Source organism: Amborella trichopoda, chromosome 10 (assembly GCF_054954075.1).
Source record: "Amborella trichopoda isolate Santa Cruz 75 chromosome 10, AtrichopodaSantaCruz75HAP2 v2.0, whole genome shotgun sequence".
Lineage (NCBI taxonomy): Eukaryota > Viridiplantae > Streptophyta > Magnoliopsida > Amborellales > Amborellaceae > Amborella > Amborella trichopoda.
Genome location: NC_142345.1, coordinates 44,209,664 through 44,234,287, shown reverse-complemented (window position 1 = coordinate 44,234,287; position 24,624 = coordinate 44,209,664). Strand labels below are relative to the sequence as shown.

At 35.2% G+C, this 24,624-nt stretch overlaps 1 protein-coding gene across 8 annotated transcripts; it reads right to left on the bottom strand.

The window, feature by feature from the left end:
- Positions 1-732: 732 nt before the first annotated feature.
- On the bottom strand, positions 733-15,366 carry LOC18447478 (general transcription and DNA repair factor IIH subunit TFB1-1). 8 transcript variants are annotated; one of them, XR_016042285.1, is made up of 20 exons: positions 14,958-15,366; positions 14,230-14,308; positions 13,114-13,172; positions 12,902-12,965; positions 11,431-11,596; positions 10,616-10,691; positions 9,846-9,941; positions 9,415-9,459; positions 8,580-8,636; positions 8,296-8,451; positions 7,631-7,696; positions 5,037-7,223; positions 4,859-4,915; positions 4,639-4,766; positions 4,310-4,501; positions 3,936-4,049; positions 3,710-3,787; positions 2,859-2,906; positions 2,252-2,320; positions 733-994 (listed from the first exon to the last, which is right to left on the bottom strand). XR_016042285.1 is itself a non-coding variant. In XM_020675562.2 (20 exons), exons 1-20 carry the CDS (start codon positions 15,039-15,041, stop codon positions 908-910), a joined length of 1,845 nt encoding a protein of 614 aa, XP_020531221.1. In that variant the 5' UTR covers positions 15,042-15,366; the 3' UTR covers positions 733-907. The 8 variants fall into 8 exon arrangements, 4 of the variants coding, with proteins under 4 accessions (XP_020531221.1, XP_088705370.1, XP_011628233.1 ...); XR_016042287.1 differs by having other exon boundaries at positions 4,870-4,915; positions 7,100-7,223; XR_016042286.1 differs by having other exon boundaries at positions 11,431-11,572.
- Between the last annotated feature and the right edge of the window lie 9,258 nt (positions 15,367-24,624).

The following is a 24,624-nucleotide window of genomic DNA, read 5'->3' as shown; positions in this document are numbered from 1 at the left end:
AAACCCTAAAAATGATCTAGACAACTATGAATCTAGCTAAAAAATTGATTTCAAGCTTTTACATGTTGTAACATGTTATTCGGATTACATATAGATTTTATTCTTTTAGTCCCCATGACAGTTAACCTGCAACCAAACATCAAATGGACAGTAGACATTATTGGATGGTGTAGTTTCCGTTTGGTTCATATATGAAAAGCTACAAATAAAAATTGTTAAATTTAGATAATTTGCATCATTTAAGTTGTATGTGAAATTAAGTGGTTGGAGATGTACCGACCCTTACATTGAGCACTACCAATGGCACAACCCCAACTACTCAATTTCACATCTAATGGCTGAAGAGAATCTGACCTTGTATCAAAGGTAAACAGCCTTAACATATACTTTATATAAGACTAATGTATGGTATGAGTGCCCTTAACCTCAATTTTAATTCATAGAAACCAAACTTCGGCTTTTCTCAAAAAGAAGCCAAATTTGGGTGCAAATCTATAGCCCAATAGGGTGACTAAGGCTCCTATTATTGTAGCCTACACCCTAAAATGTATAGACCATGAACAAAACTTTACTTGCGATTGGGCTTAAATGACAATCTATAAAGCACCGGATGAAACCGCAAAACCCAATATAATCCAGTCACAGAATCAATATCATACGAGAGTGATAACATCAATGATCTGAGATGCCATTGATCGTCGAATATAAGTACGAAAGACTGGGAAATATATATTTCTAAACTCAGTTAACTTTAAATAGATTTAATCAAGTGGTAAAGGAATATTCTAACTAATCAAATAACATAGGAATGTGTAAACAATTCTAGACATCTTTCACCAGCAAAATTTTGATACACACGCACATACTTGAGCTTTAGGGAGACAAATAATCAACATACATCCGATAACTAAAGAATTCCATTTCGTCCCTCACTCGTCTTTGTAGATCTCTTCTGCATCTCTGCATCATAGTGCTTAAATGCCTCATCTAGAACCTGTATAATGTGATGATTGAACCCATTAAACTGCTGCATCTTGTGGGTATTAAACAGGATTGTGAATGAAAGCTGAGAGAACATCTTGTTGGCTATATCCATGAAAACCAACAAAACATGGGGAGGGGGAACAAAAAATTCCAAAATAGGAACTACCCCATACTTTACTACAGTCATTAAAATCACAAGAAGGTTGAAGTAGGATTTCCTTGTTGAAGGTCAGAAACTATGATTTTTTAATGAGTTTAGCAGGAGCCAGCCCTTTTTTCATAGTTAGAAGCTAATTTTCAGAGACAAATTGAACCATGGAAACCATGGCATTTTCTTTTTGAGAGGTGGAAGAGAGAGTTCCTCAAAGTTTTGAACAAAAATATTATGAAGAATTCTCCAATCCAGTGAATTATAGACAAAACAGGAACAAATTGTGAAAGTTCGGTTTTTTTTTGTTTTTAGTTTTTTTGGGTAATTCAGTGGGAAGACCCCTTACCGGTTTTTTTCAAGTAGATTAGGAGTTAGCTTTTTTTAAGGTGTTAGTGGGGTGATGTTAGTGGTGGGAATGGAAACCACAATGTGGTGACTAGGACGTGGGGTGCTACTACCACGACCCCAGCCCCATCTCAGAAAGTGGTAAATCATGGGGATTTGGGCCCCTACCTTTTGATGAGAATAGAGTCAGAGACCTCACCATGGGGCTTGGCAATACTACCACCAAGGCCCCAAGCTATTCTCAAGTGGCAAGTCAGTGGGGATTTGGGCCCCTACCCTTTGGTGAGAATGGAGTCATATACCTCATCATGGGGCTCGACAATATTTTGACTTTATTGGAGAAATTTCAGGCAAAAAAGTAAGTAATAATCATTTGTTGGAATCTGCAGAAAGATCAAGAGATCTAAAGATTCCATGAGTTTGCATTAAGAAAGAACATTGAGCTTGTTTAAGGTTCCTTTATTTCCAAATGCTTTTAGTGAGTTGCTTGTTCAGCTGTCCCTTGGAGACAAGATCCAGAAGTGCCATGCATTGTCGCTCCCTGATACTTCTTTGCCATGGATATTGACCATTTTCCTTAAAGTAGCACACGACCCAGATATTGGCATTTTAAAATAAAGTACAGTGAAGTTTGGGTTGATGGAGGAGATTTCTTTTCAAAAGAGAAAATCAAATCAACCATCTTGCTACTTTTGAGTAAAATTTTAATTATATATATATAGATGTAATTCATCCAGTATCAATTATGCATGAGAGCAATCTAAAATTTACCTGAAGCATAGGTTTCACTAGCAGTGACACTTGATGTCGGAACTCTGACTGCACAGATTCCTTTACCTCCTAAATCTCATTTCAAAGAGAAAAGAATTGATAACTGTGTGCCAAACATATTCTAAAAAATAAAAAAATAACACAAATAAAGAATCTGAAAAAAAGAATCCAGCAATCAAGTTATCGCAGTTTGATCTTTGCATGACATTACAGTTCATGGGTCTTAAGAAAGTGTGCTTAATGCAGCAAGTTTGTGCAACCGATCACCACTGCTAAAAAACTGCTTATGCAACGCAAGCCATGCTGTCAGGAAACTTATGTTACATATTATTGCATGAGTTCCCATTATGTGTGTGTGTATGTGAGAGAGAGAGAGAGAGAGAGAGAGAGAGAGAGAGAGAGAGAGAGAGAGAAAGATTGTCACTTCTTTGTATTAGTTTCCATACTTCATTATTGTATCAGTTTTTTTGAATGTTATCAAGTTCCATTTGGTTCAAAAGAGTTACACAAATCTGCATATCATCAGGTGGAGCTTGAAGTTGATATCATACACCAAAATCAAGTGATTACAGATGTTAAAAGTACTAGACAGAGGCATGAAAGTTACCGGGAGCTTGCGGTAGATTTGTGCCATAGCATCCTTCACTCTATTAACCTGCAGTAAATAGTTGTTACAACTTACAACTAATATGAGGCAAGATGGAACAATACCCGAGGAAGTGGTTTTGATTTTTCTGTATTTCTGGATCACAAACTATGGATTATCTGCCTACTTTTCTGTGCATATGACCACAGTTCATAATGGGTAGAATATTTGACTGGCTTCCAGATTTTCATACGAGGACATTCTAAAATTTGAACTTTCTAGAAACAGTAACCATGTGTAGACAGTATAAATTAATACATAAATGTGAATTAAGGGTACAATTAAGCACTGTAGATAACACAATATATCGATTGTATTGAAATAAACTTCTCAGAAAATATTTAGATGCTTAAAACATTATATTATGGTTTTTGCCATTTATGTTTCAATAGATCCATAACCAGTTTTCCTTAGTCCTGTGGACCATATTTTTCATACTCTTCCCATTCATGGAACTGTGTAAACATTAGAACTTTTTCTTTGCCCTTTCTTTTTTTTTGGAGAAAATATAAACGCTAGAACTTAAATTTCATTTTTGGGTCCTGCACTGAAATATCTGATATTTATTTTATGGGAACCAGCAATCATTTCAGTACAAAAGGAGTAATTATGATGCATGGTAGTTCAAACAGGTTGCCCTATCAGTATCACATGCTTCTAAAACTTGTGCAAAACCTTCAAAGAAAAACTGATTTTGTCACCAAGTTCATAGCCATATCTGCATTACACAAGCGTAAATTTTCAATATTTCCACAATTCTATGGGTTCATAGAACCCAGAAGCCTTTGTTAAGAAGCGAGCAAAAAAAATACCTTGGCATGCAAAAATGTTGTAGTAAGTGGGTAAGACGACCAAAAATGCCTCAGCAGTTCTTGAATAGAAGTCCAGTGCTACAAAAGCAGTTGCATGTCTTTAAACAGTTGAATTTCAACAATTTTATTAACCAAGGATGCAACAAAACAGAACTGCAAATCAGAGACCTAGCAAGGGAAGTGCTTTTTGGATGCAACTAATTATAATAATTGAAATGAAACATACCTGTAAGAGTTCCTCTTTAGTTCTGTGAGGTAGCATGTCAAGAACTGTAGCCTGAGGATTCTTTCCAAGCTGAGGATCTGTACTTGAAAGTTGCTGATTCACATCATTCAGAACCTGTATCCAAAATGTCCAATAAAGAAAGACATTAACTATCAAACCATACAACCATGCAAATATATTTAAGATGAAACCAAGAACTGTTAGTTAGAGATTGCATCCATTGTTTATGAGCAATAATACTAAAGACATAGGGGTTATCAGAAACACACTGCCATAGAGATCGAAAAGGGTAATATAAATGTTATGTAACTGCCCGATTATGAGCCATTCGACAGTATGCCTCTACACTTTGTATATTCTGACCCAAGGCTTACCTTAAGGGCCAAGTCGGGTATAACAATCGGGTCTTTAAATCCTACTGATTTCACCTCTAAGATTTGTGCCCTCAGAGACTCATATGCTTGTTTAGTGCTCAGATGACAACAATCTTTATTTACTCCAGAACCTGTATCTCCTGTGGCTTTAAATGCATTTGCTCGCTGAGAATCAAAGTACTCCCGTGGATCCTGGAAAAAAAAAATTTATGAAACAAATAATTTATGAACATTATTTATGCCTCAAAACTAGCAATTAGAAAAAAAGAAGAAAAAAGTAAAAGAAAGAAAATAAATATGCCTCAAAACAAACTGATGGCATCTCTTACCTTGATACATAGGGGTGCATATGGTAAGCTTCGTGGTGCCTGTAGATCTTCGATTTCGGTCATTTGAGAAACTCTTTCCAGTCTTTTCTGGTTTTCAGTCTCATCAGAAGTTTCAGTTGCCACTTCAGCTGCAAATAAACTCTCAGAAAAATGTTGATAGAACGAACATACCATACCCTTCTAAACAGGGAGAAAAAAGAGAGTAAATAACATTGCTAACCCTGTTTGGACCTTGCAAGTGCTTCTGCTACAGTCCTTGTGTCTCCCAACTCCACATCTACATTCACAAAGCCATATACAATGCTTATGCCAATTCCAGGGGGAGTCAGAGATTGAATTTGAATGCTCTACAGTAAAGATAAAACAATCAGAAAGCCAGATGCAGCAAGAAGACTTACGTTAGTCCAGATTCAGAAGGTACAAGTACCAAGTAAACTGGTGGGTTTCCAAAACTTCATTCACACCCAAGAAGATGCAATGTTATCTATAATAAAAATAGCTCACTAAAAATATAATTTGTAGATAAGAACACTGCATAATAACTGAAGTGGAAGGAAACCAATCCTGTTAATTGTTGTCATAACCTCTCCACAAGATTCAAGGAAGTATGCCTTCGTCATTAATAATGGACTGTTCCCGTAGAAAAATAGTAGGGGGTAGAAGTCATAGGAATATAAAGTTCACCTTTTTGTTCATGGGTTCAAGGTTCCAACTAATAAAGAGAAGCAATGTTTTATATATCCCAACATTGCAAAGAATGGAAGAATGAAAAGACTGAGAATCTATTTATGTTAACCTGTATCCGTATAAATAATCTAAATATCCCACCTCGCAAAGGACAGAATAAAAACCTGACCGAGAACCTATCTATGCCATTGCATATCCAAATCCTTCCATTGTGACCACCCACTCATAGAATAAAAACCAAGCCTAAGCCACCTCATAAACCACCCAACCTGCCAATATCTCAGTACCTCATAACTCTCCTACACCTTAATTACTAAATGCTATGACCCCCACATCAGCATCTCTTCGAGATCAAATTTACATGCAGGTCTAAAGCTCTTTACCACCCCAATGGCTTCATTACCCCTTGTCAACTGGGACCAACCACTTCCAAAATCGGATTGGTCTCCTAAAACTTGCTCCCAACCTAAAGATGGCTATCCAATCAGCAAAGACCCCAAGAAACCTGCTCAAGTCCTTCAGGCCTGTACAGTTTCTATAAAGGGATAAGCCACTGAACTTACCTCAATGATCATCCAGAGAGGGTGAGTCAGGGCCTAAGATCAGGCCGAAACACGTAGTCAATGGACAACAATTAAATATTCCTGTACTACCCCTTGTTGTTCCCGAGGGACGGAGGAGGCTAGGTTAGCCGAAAGGTGGTTATTAGGGCTGACAATGGACCCGGACCCGAACCGGGACCCGATGGGTAGACCCGACCCAGTTCCAGGTATGGGTCCAAAATTTGGACCTAGAGGGTTTGGGAACAAATCTAGGATCCGAACACTATTTGGGTCCGGGTCTGATTGGGTCAGTTGGGTCTGGATCCGGGTCCCACATTATATTTATGGAATATATTTAAAGATATAGATATTTTGATTTTTGGCTCAGGTCCGGGTTTGTTGACATCAGGTCCAATTGCGTCTGGGTCACATAATATTTTTTTGGGTCCAGGTCCAGGTCTGGCCCCAACCCGTCGCCAACCGTAGTGGTTATCAGTTCAAGGATTGCCTAGACCACAATATCCACACTCTTCCCAAAATATTCATTGACAGTTTCCGAAGAGATTCTCTCTCACCATCTCTAGCCACCTAATCCTTTTCCTCTCTGTCGTATTTACAAAAAGCCTCACTTCATGAGATAAATAGATTCCTCTCCTATTGCAAGTCAACAAGAATTACCAGAACATCCTTTCTAGTTCTGCAGGCACCATGATCAAATAAAGAATATGGTATAACAAAAAACTAAAGAAAAGTCTCATTGATGAAGGCAGACCTCCACTAAAGAATAAAAAGCATCTTATCCCTAGGGTTAAGTCTATTCTGAGACTAAACAATAGAAGACTCCCCTTGGTCTTCTTACACAAAGGGGGAACCAAGAGTCACTCCACCTCACATTGCAAACTTCTCATTCCTCCAATTAAGTTCCCAAAAATTCTAATTGCCAGGATGAATCCTTTTCTTGGTTCAATCCCTTGACCAAAAGCAACCCCACAGCACGGGCCCCCACCCTTCCCAATGCCAAAGTAGGATCCCGAGATTTCTTCCTCTTCAAATCTTTGCTTCGTACATTCTGGCACAATGTTGTAGATGCTGTAAAAGTTCAGAACATAGCCCTGTAGTCAAGTGCGCACCTACACCCCAACGTTTAAGACCATTCTGATGATGTACGGTAACAAGAGAAAGCACAAATAAAGTTTCAACTAGCAGTCTCAAAAGATAGATCTCACTGCTACCTAATGTCCTCCCTTCCAGGACAACTGCTGCGTGGCGATTAAGATCTTGTAAGAGCGTTCTCTTTGGCAATTCTGACTCAGAATCAACACTCTCCTTGCTACCATCACGAAGAATTCCATGACCCTACAAATCAACAATGACAAATGTAAGAGAAATGAATATCAAACAACAAATGAATCTAGGTTTATCCCACTTTGAGACTAAAATTGTTACATAAAGCAAATGAAAACCGAAATTGTGGACGATAGGGATTAAAAGAAAACATGGTTTTATAAAAGAGATTTCCTCGCACCCTCACTACCGCCATCCATCACACGTGCCCATGCACACACAAATGAGCACGTGAATGCATGCGAAATCTGAAACAGCTGACGAGGATCCTAGGTTGTCCTATATTTTGAGTCGTCTAGCTATGGAAAAAAGATAATTAATACCGAAAATCACATAAATAAAGAATGCCCATTAATCAAGAAATCTGATAAAGCCCTTTATTGAAAAAATTCATTTTAAAAGGGAAGATTTTTTATTACCGGCAAATGCGAATAATCATCTCCTAGGTCAGCAGCCATATCTACAGTCGGATCTACTCGTCGGATCTGAACACAGTTAATCCAGAAGAAATTAATTAAGAATGTAATGATCAAATAATCTAAACAGTGAATCAATCATAACAGTTTTTTCCCTCGATAATATTCATAAAATTCCTTTCCCCACAAGATCATTTAGTATCCAATAACATATCAAACCACATTCTAGAGCACCATGAGATAGAAAATTTATTCTTGGATAGTGGAAAAAATTTATTCTTGCAAACTTAAAGAGCCTTCCATGACTTCTAATGTGGCAAGTTGGCAACCAAGAATTCCATGCAAGAACCATGAATTAAACATCATAGTTCTAATGTCAATAACATCATCTTTCAACTTCCAACAACCAATTAAACAGATTTCACATCAATTAATAAGCAAAAATAAGGACCCTAGAAGAGGTCTTGGCATGGTCATTGATAAAAACCAAATTCATGGCTGGAACTATGTTTAATCCCACTACAGAAAAAGAGAGATGGGCAATATGTAAAGTACATTTCCAGAACATCTGATTACAAAACCAAATTAATATATAGGCTCAACAAAACTTTTATGTAGCCAATTATGAAAAACGAAACATCAAGATAAGCATCATCTTCACTTAGCACCTTACGGCGAGCTTCGCTGGCCAATATATCATCATGCTTCAAAAATACAGCCAGTTCTTCATCTTCAGCTGCCTCTGCTGCTGCTGCCACAGAATTCTTGGTCCTATGGAGATACTCTGCTCGACAATACTTGGTCCAGAAATCCCTTTCACTCATCTGGTAACCCACAATACCATGTCATCGTTATTTTGGACAACCCAAAATATGACCCAGACCAAGCATAAGTATGTGTTTGTGTATGGAAGAAACAAACTTTGAGGAAAATAAACAAAAATTCAAGTTACCTTGCTTGGCACAAATTTTAGAAAGGCCTGGTGAACTGCTGGCTTCTCAGCAAAAATCTGAAATAAAGTCACATTAACAACTCTAAAGAAAATTCATGTCACAAAACAACACTGCAAAAATATATTCCACTACTTCAAGAAGAACATAAAGAATCGAAAACCATCAACTATGCCAGGAGAGCTACAGAACTTCCAAAGGAAAGTATCAAATGAATAGGAACTAGCTTAAAGCCTTAAACAAAGTGCAATGCAGATAGAGGATTTATCATAAAGTCAATGTCAATAAGTGTGGGGAAACATAAACAACATTGCCTGGTGATTCTACACTGACCAAAGGTAAATCACCAAGTATAGAGGCTACACTCTACAATTACTGGAGATTCTGGTAAGTAATTATTGCAAACCTAAACATCATGGCACTGCAGACTCCAAAAACCATAATCTGTTAAGGTAAAATCAATTCCACCCATCATTTTTATGTGAACGAAAACTGAGGAAGGCTGGTGAACACAATCAAGCTATAGTGACCCAAGAAATGGAAGCAGCAAGGAACAAAACTTACAAAAACCACAAGGAAGAATCGTGATGCCAGGCTCTAAGGTAGTCAGAGAAAATGAAAATGAAAGGCTCCTTGCAAGTTACTATGTGCCTATTTTATCTAAAGAACTTGAAAATGAATCTGGTGGATGCAAATGATTTAGGAGACGTTGAGAGCACAGAACCCAATTACATCAGCAGTGACATATATGTTCAAATCAGTATTCCTCAGAATATTAAACGATGTTGGAAGACATGTATGGATAGAAAAAAAAGAAAGAAAAGATCCAATGTTTACCTGATGAATAATCTCTGGAGTCAAACTGAAGGTAACTTTATTTGTCTGCAATGGACCATTACACAGACGAAGTTAAAACCTTCAGGGAAGCAAAATTGGCCAAGAAAATTGATCAAAATAAAAATCAAATGAAAGGCCACTAGAGATCATATTATTGTTTATACTAAAAGGACATGGAGAACTCATATTCTGTATAACTGCAAACAATTTAAGCATCATGTTCTTGCAAGAAAATACATGTATGCAACGCAACATATTCCATTGTTTATACTAAAAGGACATGGAGAACTCATATTCTGTTTAACTGCAAACAATTTAAGCATCATGTTCTTGCAAGAAAATGCAGGTATGGAACACAACATATTCCATGAGAAGTGGTGTTTAGAGAAGGTAAAACGAAAAAAAAAATGCATCGAGGTAAAATGTTGTACCCGACCATCAGTCAATGGTCTAACATCTGCAAGCATTGCACTTTTAAATCCAGCTCGTTGCTTTGATGCTTTGTGAGCTGCATCGTCAAGAAGATTCTGTGCACAACATAACTAGCCACTTTAAATACCCAACAATTAAGAGATCAAATTTCATAAACCATAAGCCAGTGAAAACAAATGAATGTGAACAGAAATTGAATAGAGATGAATAAATATTAACATCTTATAAGATATCAGACCAGTGTTTTACCACACAGTAAGTCTGAGTCAGACTTGCTGTAGTTACTCAGGCTTGGCAAAGTGTCAAGCCCCAAATGCCCCAAAATGGGGGGTTATATAGTTGCTACATAATAACTGTACTCAATTTATAATCAATTTCGTCTTTGACTAAATTAATCATAATTAACTTATTATTATTAGCTTCTTTTATACCTTTTATGGTTTTATGTTTCGTAATATTGTTTTCACTTTTCTCATTTTTCAGAGAATATGATTTTTAATCAGTTCCCTTTTTTTTTATTTTAGGAAAACTTTTTTCTCATCCTTGATGTAATTTGAGTTTGTTTATCACTTTTTTGTTTTCCACCTTTTTTGGGATATTTATTCATTTTTTGTGGTTTTTCTCAGCTCATCAGGCTGTTAAGCGCATACTCAGGTGAGATCAGGGGTAAAGCTCCACGGATGAGCCAAGTTGTAAAACACTGTATTAGACCGCTTAAAACAACACTGGTTTCAGAGCCCGATATGTATCAAGAATATTTAAACTTTACCTTTCTTGTCGCCCAAAACTCGGTTTCTGTCAGCACACCACCGATGACTAATTGCCTATGAAGTTTCTGCAATTCACTGTGAAAGGCGCCTTTCAGTGCCACCAACAAAATGCAAACATACTTCAGAAGAGAAAACATGAAGTTTGGATTGTTTCATTCATATGCATTCAAAATACCATCTTCCTTCAATTTTGCTTGTTTAGTTACAGAACCCAAAACCTAGGCCAAGAACCTAAGAGTTCCAAGTCACTAAACAATAGTGGTTGATGCCTACAAGTTAACTAGATTCGAAATCACCCTTTTTATTATATGTCACGAGAATAAAAATAATAGCATAAAGTATTACAAGTACTACACTATCAATATTAGACTTTTTTTGATAAAGCACTATCAATATTAGACTTGTTTCCCTCGTTTGTCATAGTGCAAGATGCATAAAATCGTTTTTTTTTTTTTTTGCGTGTATGTGCATGAGTGCATGCTTGTGTTCAGTGGTAAGATTCGAACTTGGGACATAGCGTTGCATTCGTCAACACCCAACACCTAACAGAATCAAGTCCAAGCCCAGATCCTATAAGGTGCATAAGATCAGACATCAGTTCTGGGCATAACACAAATTTGTGTAACTCAAAGAGAAAGCAAATGGAACAGTTTGACCTATTGAAGGTCCAAAAAGAAACTTAGTGGTCAAAAACACAAAATATAAACCATCATAACTCCTTTGAGATAAGTCTACAAAGTTAGGTTGGATACAAGAAAGAAGCAACAGGCAATTTGTATGGATTTAGAAGACGATAAAAGACAATGTAACTCACCTATCCTCACGCAGAAGATTCATTCTCTGCTCCATCTCTGCCATACTGAGTTGATTATCATGTTGAGTAGTAGGTTGTGCAGGTACAACTTGGGCACTCTGATCAGATGGTGGCAGGCACTGGAGCCTCCCAAGGACCCTTCCTGTCCAATTGTCAAAGATACAAACTTTTCTAAAGGAATATTTTGTGATCATTGTGATTTGTGAAAAAATAATGAGAACTTAAAAGTAAGACTTCCTTGGCAAATACGAATTGCTGATTAAACAAGTAAATATCTGGGATCCAAATGCATATGATGCTTACCATGGGCAAGGTTCTAGTCTCAGCCCAACAATAAAAGAAAGTAAGATTTCATTTCCGGCCTAACAATTCCCATCACTTCAGACTAAATAATGGACAAGTAAGCACTCTTCCTATTAATATAATGTTCTCTAATTGCCGGAGAAACCAGTGGATGAAGTCATCATGGAGTACCCACTCAAAGCCAGCTGGATGACAAAAATGCCTCCTTCCTTTATGGTAATTAACTAATAACCAAGAAGCAGTGAACAAGTAACATTAGGGGGGTTGACAATGGTCTGCAAATTGAAGAAAGCCTTCATGGACTCAGGCAGTCTCCTAGAGGGAGGTCTAATAAATTTTGTAAGGTAATGGTCGACAATGGATCCTCTAGGAGTAAAGTAGATCCTTTCTTTTCTTTGTTTCTGGTTAATTGGATCTTATTGGTTGCGTGCATGCACTAGTCCATCCAAGGAAGAAAACAAAGAGAATACGGACAACTGCAGAGAAGAGACGGGCTACAAGAAATGTGGGGGATTGAATATCTAGAGAACAGGTTTAAACATGAATTGACGAAGCCTGTGGTCAGGCCCATTGATGAAGATAGATGGTTGTGTGAACCCTTCATGAGCTATGGAGTTGGTCAGCTCTCTGGATTTCCTCCATGAGTGCCCCAATGTGTGAACACAGATTGTATATGTTAAAGAAATGTCAGGAAAAAACCACAAATGATTATTCAATTTTAGTGGGGAAGAAACCACCAAGGATGACTTACAATGCTCTTATGATGACATTAGCAGTGATAAACAATCAATACAATAACAAAAGAGTCAATTTATGGCAGCATCTGACAAGAACTTGAGGAACTAAGCTATTTTCTTGGGAGTAATGTTCTCACAGAAAAATATCTTTGTGAAGTCATTGACACTTAAGAAGTCCTGAGTTTAGAACTAGGAATTCCATTGTGCAAAACCATGACATAAATTCTGGACCTCCTGAGGATCCTGATATAACATGTGAGTAGAATCATTTGTCCTGACATTGCATGACATGACTTCTTGTATATTGGTTTCCAAAGCACTAAGGAAATTACAAACAAAAATTCTAGAAAATACCAACAGTAAAAAAACTATCAACAAGAAGAATGGAAAATATAGTCTCACAGAAAGATCAAATATTATATAGGAATTACCGACAAGATCCCGGCAAACATCCCTGTCTTTAAAGTTTGCAAACTCAAACATGTATCCTCCACCCTGAAATAATGTAGAATGAATTCAGCTTACGACAAATTGAACTCTAGGAATGGAAGGTAAACAGTCACCAACAAATTCATAGAAAGAAATAAGATCAAGGTCTCCTTAATTCTTTTAGAAACTTAAGTATATGCTTTTGATACAATACCTTATCTTGTGTTAGATTCAAAAGTGCTTGCTTTGAACCCTCTTTACTGAACTTATGACCTGGAAAAAGGAACAAGGTGAGTAAAGTTGAAGAAAAACATATGAAGAACACCAAACTACAGGGTTTTTTTTTTTTTGTGATCAGGAAACACTGTCATTTAGGTTTTTCTTTTCTTTCCTTTTCATTTCTTGAGCAAGAAACACTCTCGTTACGTTAAAATGTTTAAGTAAGCATTAAAACATTAATTAATAAATGGGTGTGGTTTGCATAAGGTTGCAACCTTCAACAATCAATTTAAGGTGCACCCCAAAATTTTATCATAAGACGTAATTTTGGTGCCAAAAAATCTCAGCATAACTTCAAAATCTATTTTCATCTCTAATTATAAAATTTTAAACCCCAAAAATGTTTCAAATAAGTAGGTCTATAAACATATGGACATTATGAAAATGGACGGTCCAAATAATTTGTTGCAAGATGCACTGTTTTTGAGACTCGAAATTTTTTTTTTTTCATATCCATATATTTTGATGTCAAGATGATCAATTAGATGGCTTTCCAACATCAAAACAACCATTTCTGATTATTTTTGAGGTGCACCTTAATTGTACACTTTAAGGTTGCATCCTTATATAAACTTTTTCCTTAATAAATTGTTTCCCTTGGTCTCTATCAAGAGGAAATAACTGATAATAGAGAAATGATGAACAATTCACAAAGAGGAGCACAGTATGGTCCCCATAGACATCAAGAGATTCATATATATCGCCTTGACTATCCAATCAATAACCCAAAACCTACATTGAATTGATTATAACAAGAAATCCATTAATCCAAACTACTAATATTTAATCTTTCCAATGTTTTCCAGCAACAATACAGAAAAGTTTTGGAAAGTGAACCACAATAAACAGTAAGAAATGGGCTCAATACGACAAAAGTTAACCCCAGAGAGTAATCCCGAACACATAGTCCTCCATATTGAATAGCAAATACTCCAATGGGTACAATCTTAGAGAAGAACTTCCAATGCATGTATCCATTACTGAAACAGTAAATGCCTCTTAAATGATCATTAGCACTCATAAGATAATAACCTCTAGAACTAAGATTTACCTTTAATGCATCTGAAACTAACATCAAGCTTGACAGATGAACTTGGGTCATTTGGTCTGAATATGAAGCTATCATCTCTCTGCACGCCAAAGAAAGAAAAAAGGAAGCTGCTTATTAGGGCATTCCAATTCCAACGGCTAATTAAACAATGCAATACTGAACCTTTATCAATAGAGCAACCAACTTACAACTTATTCATCCCCTATGAAGCAACCAAACACCTAAAGAACAACTTCCCAATTTGTCTTTTCATTTATCTTAGAATGAGTGCAATTTTTTGACGCCACTTCAATTATAAATGCTAATATTAATGTCTATGATAATAGACAGTCCTCAATCCAGTTTATAGTCCAGAAATTTGTTCACGATCAGCAGCCTTCTACAACTAATTGAACCCTCCCCATCTTTCCTTTCTAAATTCATCTACCAAAAATCAACAATGAGACAACTAATCATGACAGCATCAAAGAACAGAATATCCTAATTCATCACTGATCAATCAATCAATCAATCAGAACATGATACAAAACACAAAGTAAATTTATAACAACCAACCAAATACCAATTTTTATGCCAAATAGGATCAAACCAATCAAAAATTCAAAATAGAAAACCAAAATCGATCGAATGACAATAGCCAAATGCCAGTTATCAATTCAGAATCACACATTATCGATCAAAAGTCGAAGTAAAGACATGAATGTACAAATTGCCATCAATCTGCGTACCATAGTTAACACCCCTGCAACTCCAGGATCCTTGGGCCCAGAGGCCTTATACTTAGCACGCATGGTCACAACTGGTGGCTCCATTTCCAAAGCCACAAGTTTGATTCAGGGCATTCAGTGGCTAATCACGCGACTACGAAATCAAAATTTTAAATCAACAACTTAACCATCAAAACATCGAATTTTAGGGTTTTGGTTTCAAAGCGGCCATTAGACTCAAGCAGCAATGCCATTACAAGGCTCGAGGGAGAAATCTAGGGCGACCATAGCTGAAATTTAGGGTTTTTATTAATCGATGATTGGATGCAAAAGATTTGAGAGAAAATGGTCCAAATGCCCGCCATTGAGCAGGGACTATGCCCTAATGAAAAAAGCGCTATTTTTATTTGTTAATGCAGAAAAGGCGACCGTGGAGAAAGGAGCAGGTGACAATTATTTATACGCCCAAATATGGAGGGAAGGTTTTAATTACTTTTCCTCGATTTCTTGTTTTCTTTCTCCGGTCTTTCTGCCAAGAAATTTCAAAACTCTAATTATTTCCGGGGATTATATAGAAGGAAAAAGCTTTCGATTGACCAATCTAACACTTCAAAAGAATTTTTTTCGGATTTTGGGATGCATTCCGCCTATAAGATTTCACATCGGCTCATGCTTTTTTTTTATTTTTTTAAAAAATTATTTTACATTGGATAATTGTAAGTAACTGCGACCTCCTCATATGAAGGTATATAATTTACTCCCATATGAAATCTTATAGGTTGGATGCATACCAAAATTCGAAATTTTTTTTTTTGAAGTTTGAGCTTGATTAAATGTAGCTAGCTAATTTTATATCCAATGGCTCATACTAATTTTGACCATTTTGTATCAATTAAATGGTCTTGTTATATACTTTTTTTTTATTTTTGTCAAAAATATTAATATTTTAAAATTCATTGATTTATATCGAGAATCATAAGCTGGAATTGGTCAGAACCGAACTAGTTTGGAAAAGTATTTATCAAGCTCTTGTATTTTCCCCCTTTTTTTTTAGGTTTACCTAATGTTTTCTTCACACAGCACCTCGAAAAGAAAAAAAAAGCCCTTGTTTTAATTATTTTTACTTTATCTTTAAATATTTTTTCAAATCATTGAGTCAAACCAATCCTGCTCTAGATCGATGATCTTGTGATCCTCGAAATGGATTTGTGGGGTGGACGATCTACCCCAATAATCTAGGTTTAGAAACAACAATAATTAAAATTTTAAAGAATGATGTTTCTATAAGGTGCCCACCTTAGACTATACAAGCATAGCGTTCTTTTAAATTTTTCCAGAAGGTTTAGTTCTTGTGTAGAGAACCTTACGATAGCTTGAAAATCCATAGTCAGCCCCAATTATAAAATTTAAAATTTTAAAAATGGTGTAAATTGAGCAAATCTATAAAGACTTTAAATATTGAAAATAGACGATGTAAATACCTTGTTACGAGATGCACTATTTTTAGAACTTCAATTTTATTTATTTTCTTATATCCATACATCTTGATATTGAGCTATCAATTAGAAGTTTTATGAACTTCATAACAATCTTTTTTGCTTATTTCTACAGCATAAAGTTGCAACCTTATAAAAGCTTTTTTAAGTAAAAGTAGTAAAAATGATTCTCTTCCAAATAAACAAAATCACTACCATTGTGGTTATAAGGATTAAGTACGTTAGGAAAATCAATAATCCTCCTTAAATTTACCTAGTCAAGATATGCACATATAAGTTTGGATATTTTGTGTAAAATTATGAAGAAGTTATGACGAAGTTCTTTTATAAGATTATTATTTAAAAAGAAAGAAGCCCTTTTCTTTTCTTTTTTTTTCTTTTTTCTTTTTTTTTTTTTTCTTTTTTTTTTTTTTCAAACAACCTATAATTGGAAACTTCAAGATCGAAATAATTATTTGTTTGTATTCCTTTACGTAAGAAAGCAAAATTGAAGTTCAAATTTTAAACCCATCTTTCGAGTGAAACCTTGTTTGGAGTTTGAAAACCCAACACAGCAACCTAATATTTTAGTGATATATGTGTTTGAAACTTCAAGTTCTGGAGCCACTGTGCCTCTATCTTTTTATGAGAATGATGGTCGAGAACTTGGAGTTTGAAACCCATCACACTTTTATTATTAAAATTATAATTGTTATTGTTATTGTTGTCGTTGTTGATGTTATTTGTTGAAATGGTGGAACCCCTGCATATTTTTTAAACAATTTGTCAGTCGTCACACATTATGCTAGACTGGGCTCACTTTTAAAAAAGGGGGTTTCTAGAATTTTCCCTAAATATGTACATAGCCCGGCATCACATTTATTTTTTATTCTATTTCAATTATTTATGATGAAAAATAGTTTACATTTCGCATTTTTAGTGAGATTTTATTTGAATGGGGGATCAGTTTTCTCTTTGTTGATATGAAGCATGCCAATGCAAAAATTGTGGATTTAGCTGAGTTTTTTGGGGGTGGGCAACCAAAAGAGCTCATCTTAAGAGAACGATCGCCAAATCCAATTGTACCTTGCTTCTCATGCCGCCATTGAAATGCTTAAAGAAAACGAGATCCTCTCGTGCGTCGTCACATACATTTGTATCAGTCTACTTCAATTTTTAGGGAAAATTATAAAAATCCTTCTAAAATGTACTTGTACTTTATCCACCTAATTTTTTCAAGCAAATACCCGATACAAAAGTTCATTTTTTTTGGATGAAAATACTCTTCCTTAACATGACAACTTATTTTGGTTGGAGAGGGCGGTCTGGAGATTATTTTTGCTGGAATTGTCGGTTAGATGTTTCATGGTGGCTGTCCGACGTGTCATGGTAGCTATCTGGCGCTTTGGAGTTGCAGTCCGGCATTTTGAAGGTCAGTTCGGTGTTTTGATATGGCAATCCGGCATTTTTAAGAGGCAGTATGGTGTTTTGAAGTCGCGGCTAGGCGTTTTGAAGTTGAGCAGTTGAGCGTTGTATAAGTACGGTCTGGCGTTTCCTTTTATTGGGATCCAAAAAAGATTTGTTACATGAAAGAAAGGTATTTTCGTCAAAAAAAATATAGGGGTATTTGCTAAGAAACATGATTTTTTTTGTGGAAAGTTGTTAAAAAAATTTGGGTGAGGATAAATTATGTATAAAGTTCATTTTGAGGTTTTTTTTTTTTTGCAATTTTCCTTGAGTTTTATATCTCCCCCTTTCTACTCCACCGTCCGGAACTAGGTCCTTTGACATCAATGAGTGTTCTTGAATTATTATTATTTTGCAATTTTTCCTAATTTTTATATCTCTCCCTCTCTACTCCACCATCCGGAACTGGGTCCTTTGACCATGACCAGATCAATGAGTGTTCTTGAATTATTAAGTTACCGATCGACTTCGGTCAAGGGGAGACTCGGGAAGTTTTGTTTCAAGGATTCTCAAAAAGAAAAAATTTGAGCATTCAATTGAAATCAAGAAGGCCAAGGCAGATCGGAAAGATTTGATAAGAGTATATTTGAGCAATCCAAAGGCTAGTTTCTACTCTACAGAAGCACAACAATGGGAATAAAAGCAAATTATAAGATGCAGGAAGAAGAAAAAAGTACTTGGTTCATCGATATTTGGACTTCAGAATAATTGATGACTAACCATTCTAACCCAAGTTCATGAGCTTCAAATAAAATTTTGCAAAAAAATGACAACCGATAAACATTAACATGTGACTAATGTTTTAAGACCCCGATCATTAAGGCAGATCTTTCACCCACAAATCTGTATCAAATTGTTGGATCGGTGTTTCGGACTAGATTTGGATCAGTCCTAATGGGTGGACTGAAAAATTTCAAAATAAATGAAATAAAATAATCATTAAAACAATAGTTGAGGTAGGAATTTAAAGGGGCAAAAAAAATATCAGACTTCAAAAAAATAAAAATAAAAACTAAAAAAAATAAAATGGGGTTTTAAGGGGTTTCAACGGTTTAGAAAAATGTCCCTTTTTTTTTTTTTTTTTAACGGTAATTTCATTGAAAAAAAGAGAAATTACAAAACAAGAAAAAAAAAAGAAAATGGAAAATTGCAAACCCCCCCCCCCCCCCCCAATGTAGGCATTTTATCCACTTAACTTTTTCTAACAAATACCCTATACAAAAGTTTTTTTTGAACGAAAATACCCCTTCTTTACCTAACAATTTTTTTTTGGTTCGAGAGGGCGGTCCGGCATTTTAAACTGGCACTCTGACGATTATTTTTGGTCCAATGGCCCGTCCATAGTGGCAGTCCGACGATTATTTTTTGCTGGAACGGGCGGTTTGGCATTTTGAAGTTATGGTCCGTCATTTTGAAGGGTCATTTCGGCGTTTTGATGTGGTGGTCCTTGAAGGGGCAATCTAGTGCTTTGATATGGCGGTCCGGCATTTTGAAGGGGCAGTCCGATTAGCGGAAAGACGTTTTGAAGTGAGGAGCCTGTTTTGATATGGTGGTCAGACATTTTGAAGGGGCAATCCGGCGCTTTGATATGGGGTCCGTCATTTTGAAGTGGCAGTCGACGTTTTGGAGTAACGGATCAACGTTTTGAAGTGAGCACTCAAGGAGCAGTCCGACGTTGTGGAGTAGCGGATCAACATTTTGAAGTGAGCACTTCGGTGTAGTACAAGTGCTCTCCGGCGTTTTCCTTTATTGGAATCCGAAAATGATTTGTTACATGAGGGAAGGGTGTATTTTTATAAATAATAATAATAATAATAATAATAATAAATAAAATTAGGTATTGATTAAGAAACGTGATTTTTTTTGAGAAATTACTAGGAGAAATTGAGTGGGGGTAAAGTACATAAAAAGTCCATTTTGAGAGGTTCTTACCATTTTCCGAAAAGAAAAAGAAGAACGGAATCGAGGAGAGAGGAAAAGAAAGGAATAAGAGGGAGAGGAGAGCTTGGCGAAAAACTAATTTCGCAAGAACATCAAAATCATCAATTTTTTTGTTATTTAAAAAATGTGTCTCAAAACAACGGGATACCATCATTAGAGCACAAATTTTCATATGATCAGGAGCCACTACATGTGTAGACCCCGAGGTCATCCAAGTAGACCTCGGATTACTTACACCCAAGGTTTGAAAACTCGGCGAGTCAAACCAGACTCGCCCGATTCGACTCGGGAATCGACAGACCTTGTGCCAGCTCCACTACAATACTGAGAATCTCCCGTGTCTTGAGAGAACCGGGCGATTCCCAATAGTGAATCACTGAATCACTGTTGAGATTCATCCAAGAACACGGGCCGCACAGTGTTTTTCACGATTTTCATGGTTTTTTGTCATTTTCTTATCATTTTTCATATTTTTCAGCTTTATAATCGAATCTTGCAGGCTTTATTTTAAAATTTTCAGCCATTTCAGTCAATAAAAGGTAGTAAAAATCATTGATTTTGATCAAAAAAATTTGGATCAGTGAATAATCCTAAAAAAGCTTTAGGGTTCCGCTATTTCTTTGATTTCAAGCAAAAGAAGGCATCATTTTTTGTAAACTATAAGGGTTATTGATCGTAAGAGTGTTGTTCAGAAGTTTTTGTTTATAATTTGTGAGTATTTTGGACGAATACATATCAAATTTGAATTTAAAGCCACAGGTGCACGAAAAACAGGTAAGAACTGCGTTTTTTTTTTTCCGCCATTTTATCAAATTCACTCAATATTTTACAAATAATATGTTAAATTTATAGACTTTTGATTCGTTATAGTGTTGTTTATCATCACATGTACTCAATTTGATTTTATTTATTCAATTTGAGTTTGATTTTTGAGAAAAAAAGACTAATGTCTGTAAAGAAAAAATGGACTGCGTTTTTTTTTTTTTTTGCCATTATATCAATTTCACTCAATATTTTGTAAATAATGTGTTAAATTTATAGGGTTTTGATTCGCTATAGTGTTTTTTATCATTACATGTATTCAATTTGGTTTTATTTATTTGATTTGAGCTTGTTTTTTAGAAAAAAAGACAGATGTCCGTAAAGAAAAAATGGACTGCGGTTTTTTTATTTTTTATTTTTTTTTTCCGCCATTCTATTAATTTTACTTAACATTTTACAAATAATGTGTTAATTTTATAGGGTTTTGATTCGTTATAGTATTGTTTATCATCACATGTATTCAATTTGATCTGATTTATTCAATTTGAACTTGATTTTTGAGATTGAATGACTGATGTCTGTAAAGAGCTGCGTTTTTTTTTTTTTCCTCAATTCAATCAATTTTATTTAATATTTTGATAATAATGTGTTAATATTATAGGGCTTTGATTCTTTATAGTGTTGTTTATCAAAACATGTATTCAATTTGATGTAATTTATTCGATTTAAGGCGAAGTTTTGAATTGGAATGACTGATGTTAAGTGGGTCTGTGAAGAACTGTGTTTTTTTTTTAAAAAAATTCATGATCAATTTTTTTGAAAAATCGTGATTTTTCGAAAAATTGTGACCAGTTTTTTATTATCATGAGGAATTAAACAATATTTTTAATTTTTATTATTAAATTTTTAGTTCAAAAAATTGCATGTTGATAGATAATTTATGCAAAACAATACATGTTATTATATTTTTAATGCAAAATTGTATTTTTTAATTTATTGTTAATGCACAAAAATACATTAACAAATACATGTTGTTAAACTGTATTATATTTTTAATATAGTTTTATATTAAAAAAGTATTTTTTAATTTTTAATGCAAAAAATACATGTTGTTAAACTGTATTATCATGAGGAATTAAAGTGAATATCATTGTAAAAAAATCGTGACATGTATGATAATTATATTATATTGTATTTTTCAATTTTATTATAAAATTTTTAATACAAAAAATGTATGCTCTTGATAATTGAGTTGTAGCCATGTTTGGAGCTTGCATTTTTTATTATATTATCTTGCATATTTGTAATTGAGATTTACGACTATTTGTAATCATTTCAATTGAGTTGGGATTGTGCCCACTATATCAGTGTAATTTTTATTTGTGGCATTGTGAATGACTATATCATTGTAAATGTTTTTTGTGTCAAATATACGTGTAGTGACATTATGGATGACTATATTAAAGTAATTTTTTTCTTGATTAAAAGTGTGACTTATACAGACCTTTTTTTTATCTATAATGTTACATAAATATTTTTGTTTTTCTCAGTAGGAACTTATTCATGTTTGTCGAAATGAAGATTTGTGACAAGTCCATATGTATTGGCATTGTGAATTACTATACCATTGTCAATATATTTTTATTGATACTATATCAATGTAAATTTGTTGTTCTATATGTAGTGGCTGATATAGGCTATTTTTATCTATAATGTTGTATAAATAAATTATTTTTCCCAGTAGGAGCTAAGAGATTTTTGTCAATATAAATATTTTGCATGAACAGCAAATATAATTTCAGAACTACCCCTACATATTATCACTACACATTGAACTGTCAGGTTAATTTTTAACCTTTGAAATAGTAGAACAGTTGAACCATGACAAGATCTGTGGAAGACCCTGCATGACAACATGGGGTCAAACTTGATCTCGACAAAAGACAAAAAATGTTGTAATTACTGCCAAAGAGTGATAAGTAGTGGGGTACATAGGTTCAAGCAACACTTGGCAGGGGTTAAAGGAGATGTTTCTGCATGCAATAATGTCCCTAATAATGTAAAAAAGCAGATAGCAGTATTTCTCAAGGCTACCCAAGGTAAAAAAATTGCAAAGCAGAGGATGAATGATGAGATAGCTAGTTTATATACGCCATCAAGCGGGAATGATCCAAAAGAGCAATATAATAATGACTTGGAGATGGCCACAAGAATGAGTTTACAGGAAACATACCAGAGGGAACGCGGGTTTAGAATGCCTGATGGTTATGACATAGGCATGCATGGCGGGCCCAGCTCAAATATGTATGGAGGAGTTGGTGGCAATATGCATCAAGAGGAATCAGACGTTGAAGAAATTGGTTTTAGCTTATCTATGAGTGCCAGTATTGCAGGTCATGGTCGTATAGACCCATTTCTCTCAAAGCCTAAGTCAGAACAGATGACCCTCAAATGCATGGTGAAATATACGAGAAACTTGTTGGGCAAATATTTCGGTAAATGGTTATACGATAAAGAGATCCCCTTTGATGCAGCCAATAGCCCATATTTTTCACCTATGGTCAACGCAATCCAAAAAGCCGGACTTGGGGTAAAACCCCCGACTATATATGAGCTCAGTGGGCCAATATTGCATGAAGAGGTGGAGGAAGTTTGAAAGTGGATTGAAGAATATAAACAGAATTGGCCAAGAACAGACATTACTCTCATGAGTGATGGTTGGTTGAATAAAGTTAGCAAAAAGGAATGTTTAAATTTCTTGGCCTATTCCCCAAAATGTACAGCTTTTTTGTTTAACAAAAACGTATTAGGGACGAAGAAGGATGCAAACTTCTACGTACGACTATATGATCAGATATTGGAGGAGGTAGAGATAAGCATGTCGTCCAGTTTATTACGGACAATACGCATGCATGTGTTTCTACAGGCAGCAAGTTGATGGATAAGAGAAAGAATCTAGTATGGACCTTGTGTGCTGCACACAGCATCGATCTTATGTTAGAGGAGATCGATGAGATCAAAATTGTAAATAAGACTCTACATGAAGCAAGGTTGGTGTCAAGATTTATATATAACCATTCTAAAATTTTATTTTTGTTTAGAGAACAGTCCAAGGAAAAAGAGATAATCAGACCCGTCATAACCCGCTTTGCGACAGATTACTTGGTTGTGGACTCCATTCGGGAATCCGAAGGTGCAATAAAGAGATTGTTTACCAGTGAAGAGTGGTTAAATGACTGTCTCTCGAAGTCCAGTACCGGGCTAAAGGTTGACGGCATAGTCTCAAATAGGAGGTTCTGGTCTGGATGTTCCAGTATCGTAGAGGCCACTGCCCCTTTGGTCACGGTGTTAAAAATGGTGGATGCTGACAAGAGAGCTACCATGGGCATCCTTTATGAAGGTATCGAGAGAGCCAAATCAGCTATTGAGGAGAAGTGTAATTTTGATAGTAAAATGATCGAGATTATAGAAAGAATGTGGAACACCAAATTTGGATGTCCAATTCATTACGTAAATATGTATTTATATCATTAGAATGTTTCATTCTAAATTATTTTTTTATAAAATTTTAAATGACATTTCTCTATCTATATATTTTCTAGGTTACTACTTCAACCCAAAAATTTTCTATTTGACACCTGAACATCCCTACATGATTATGGAAGAACATTATTGCCAGGTTGGAGAGAAGTTATCGAAACCAGGTAGAAACAATACAAAAGGTATTATTTAATATTTGGATAAGAACTTGATTAAGTTGTTATATTTGTGAGGAATAATGCACTAAAACGAAATATTCTATTTTAGCTTGCTATGTATAGGGATGCTATAGGATCCTTCGGAACTAGACTTGCCAATAATTCTCTAACTAAGATGGATCCAGGTTATCCCCTAACTAATATTTTGTTCATTCATATATTTAATCTTATGAATTGTTCTTGCCCTTACAATGCTTTTTGCATTTTAATCTAGCTGAATGGTGGGAGATATATGGTAGTGATGCACCTCACCTAAAGAGGATAGCAATCAAGGTGCTCTCGCAG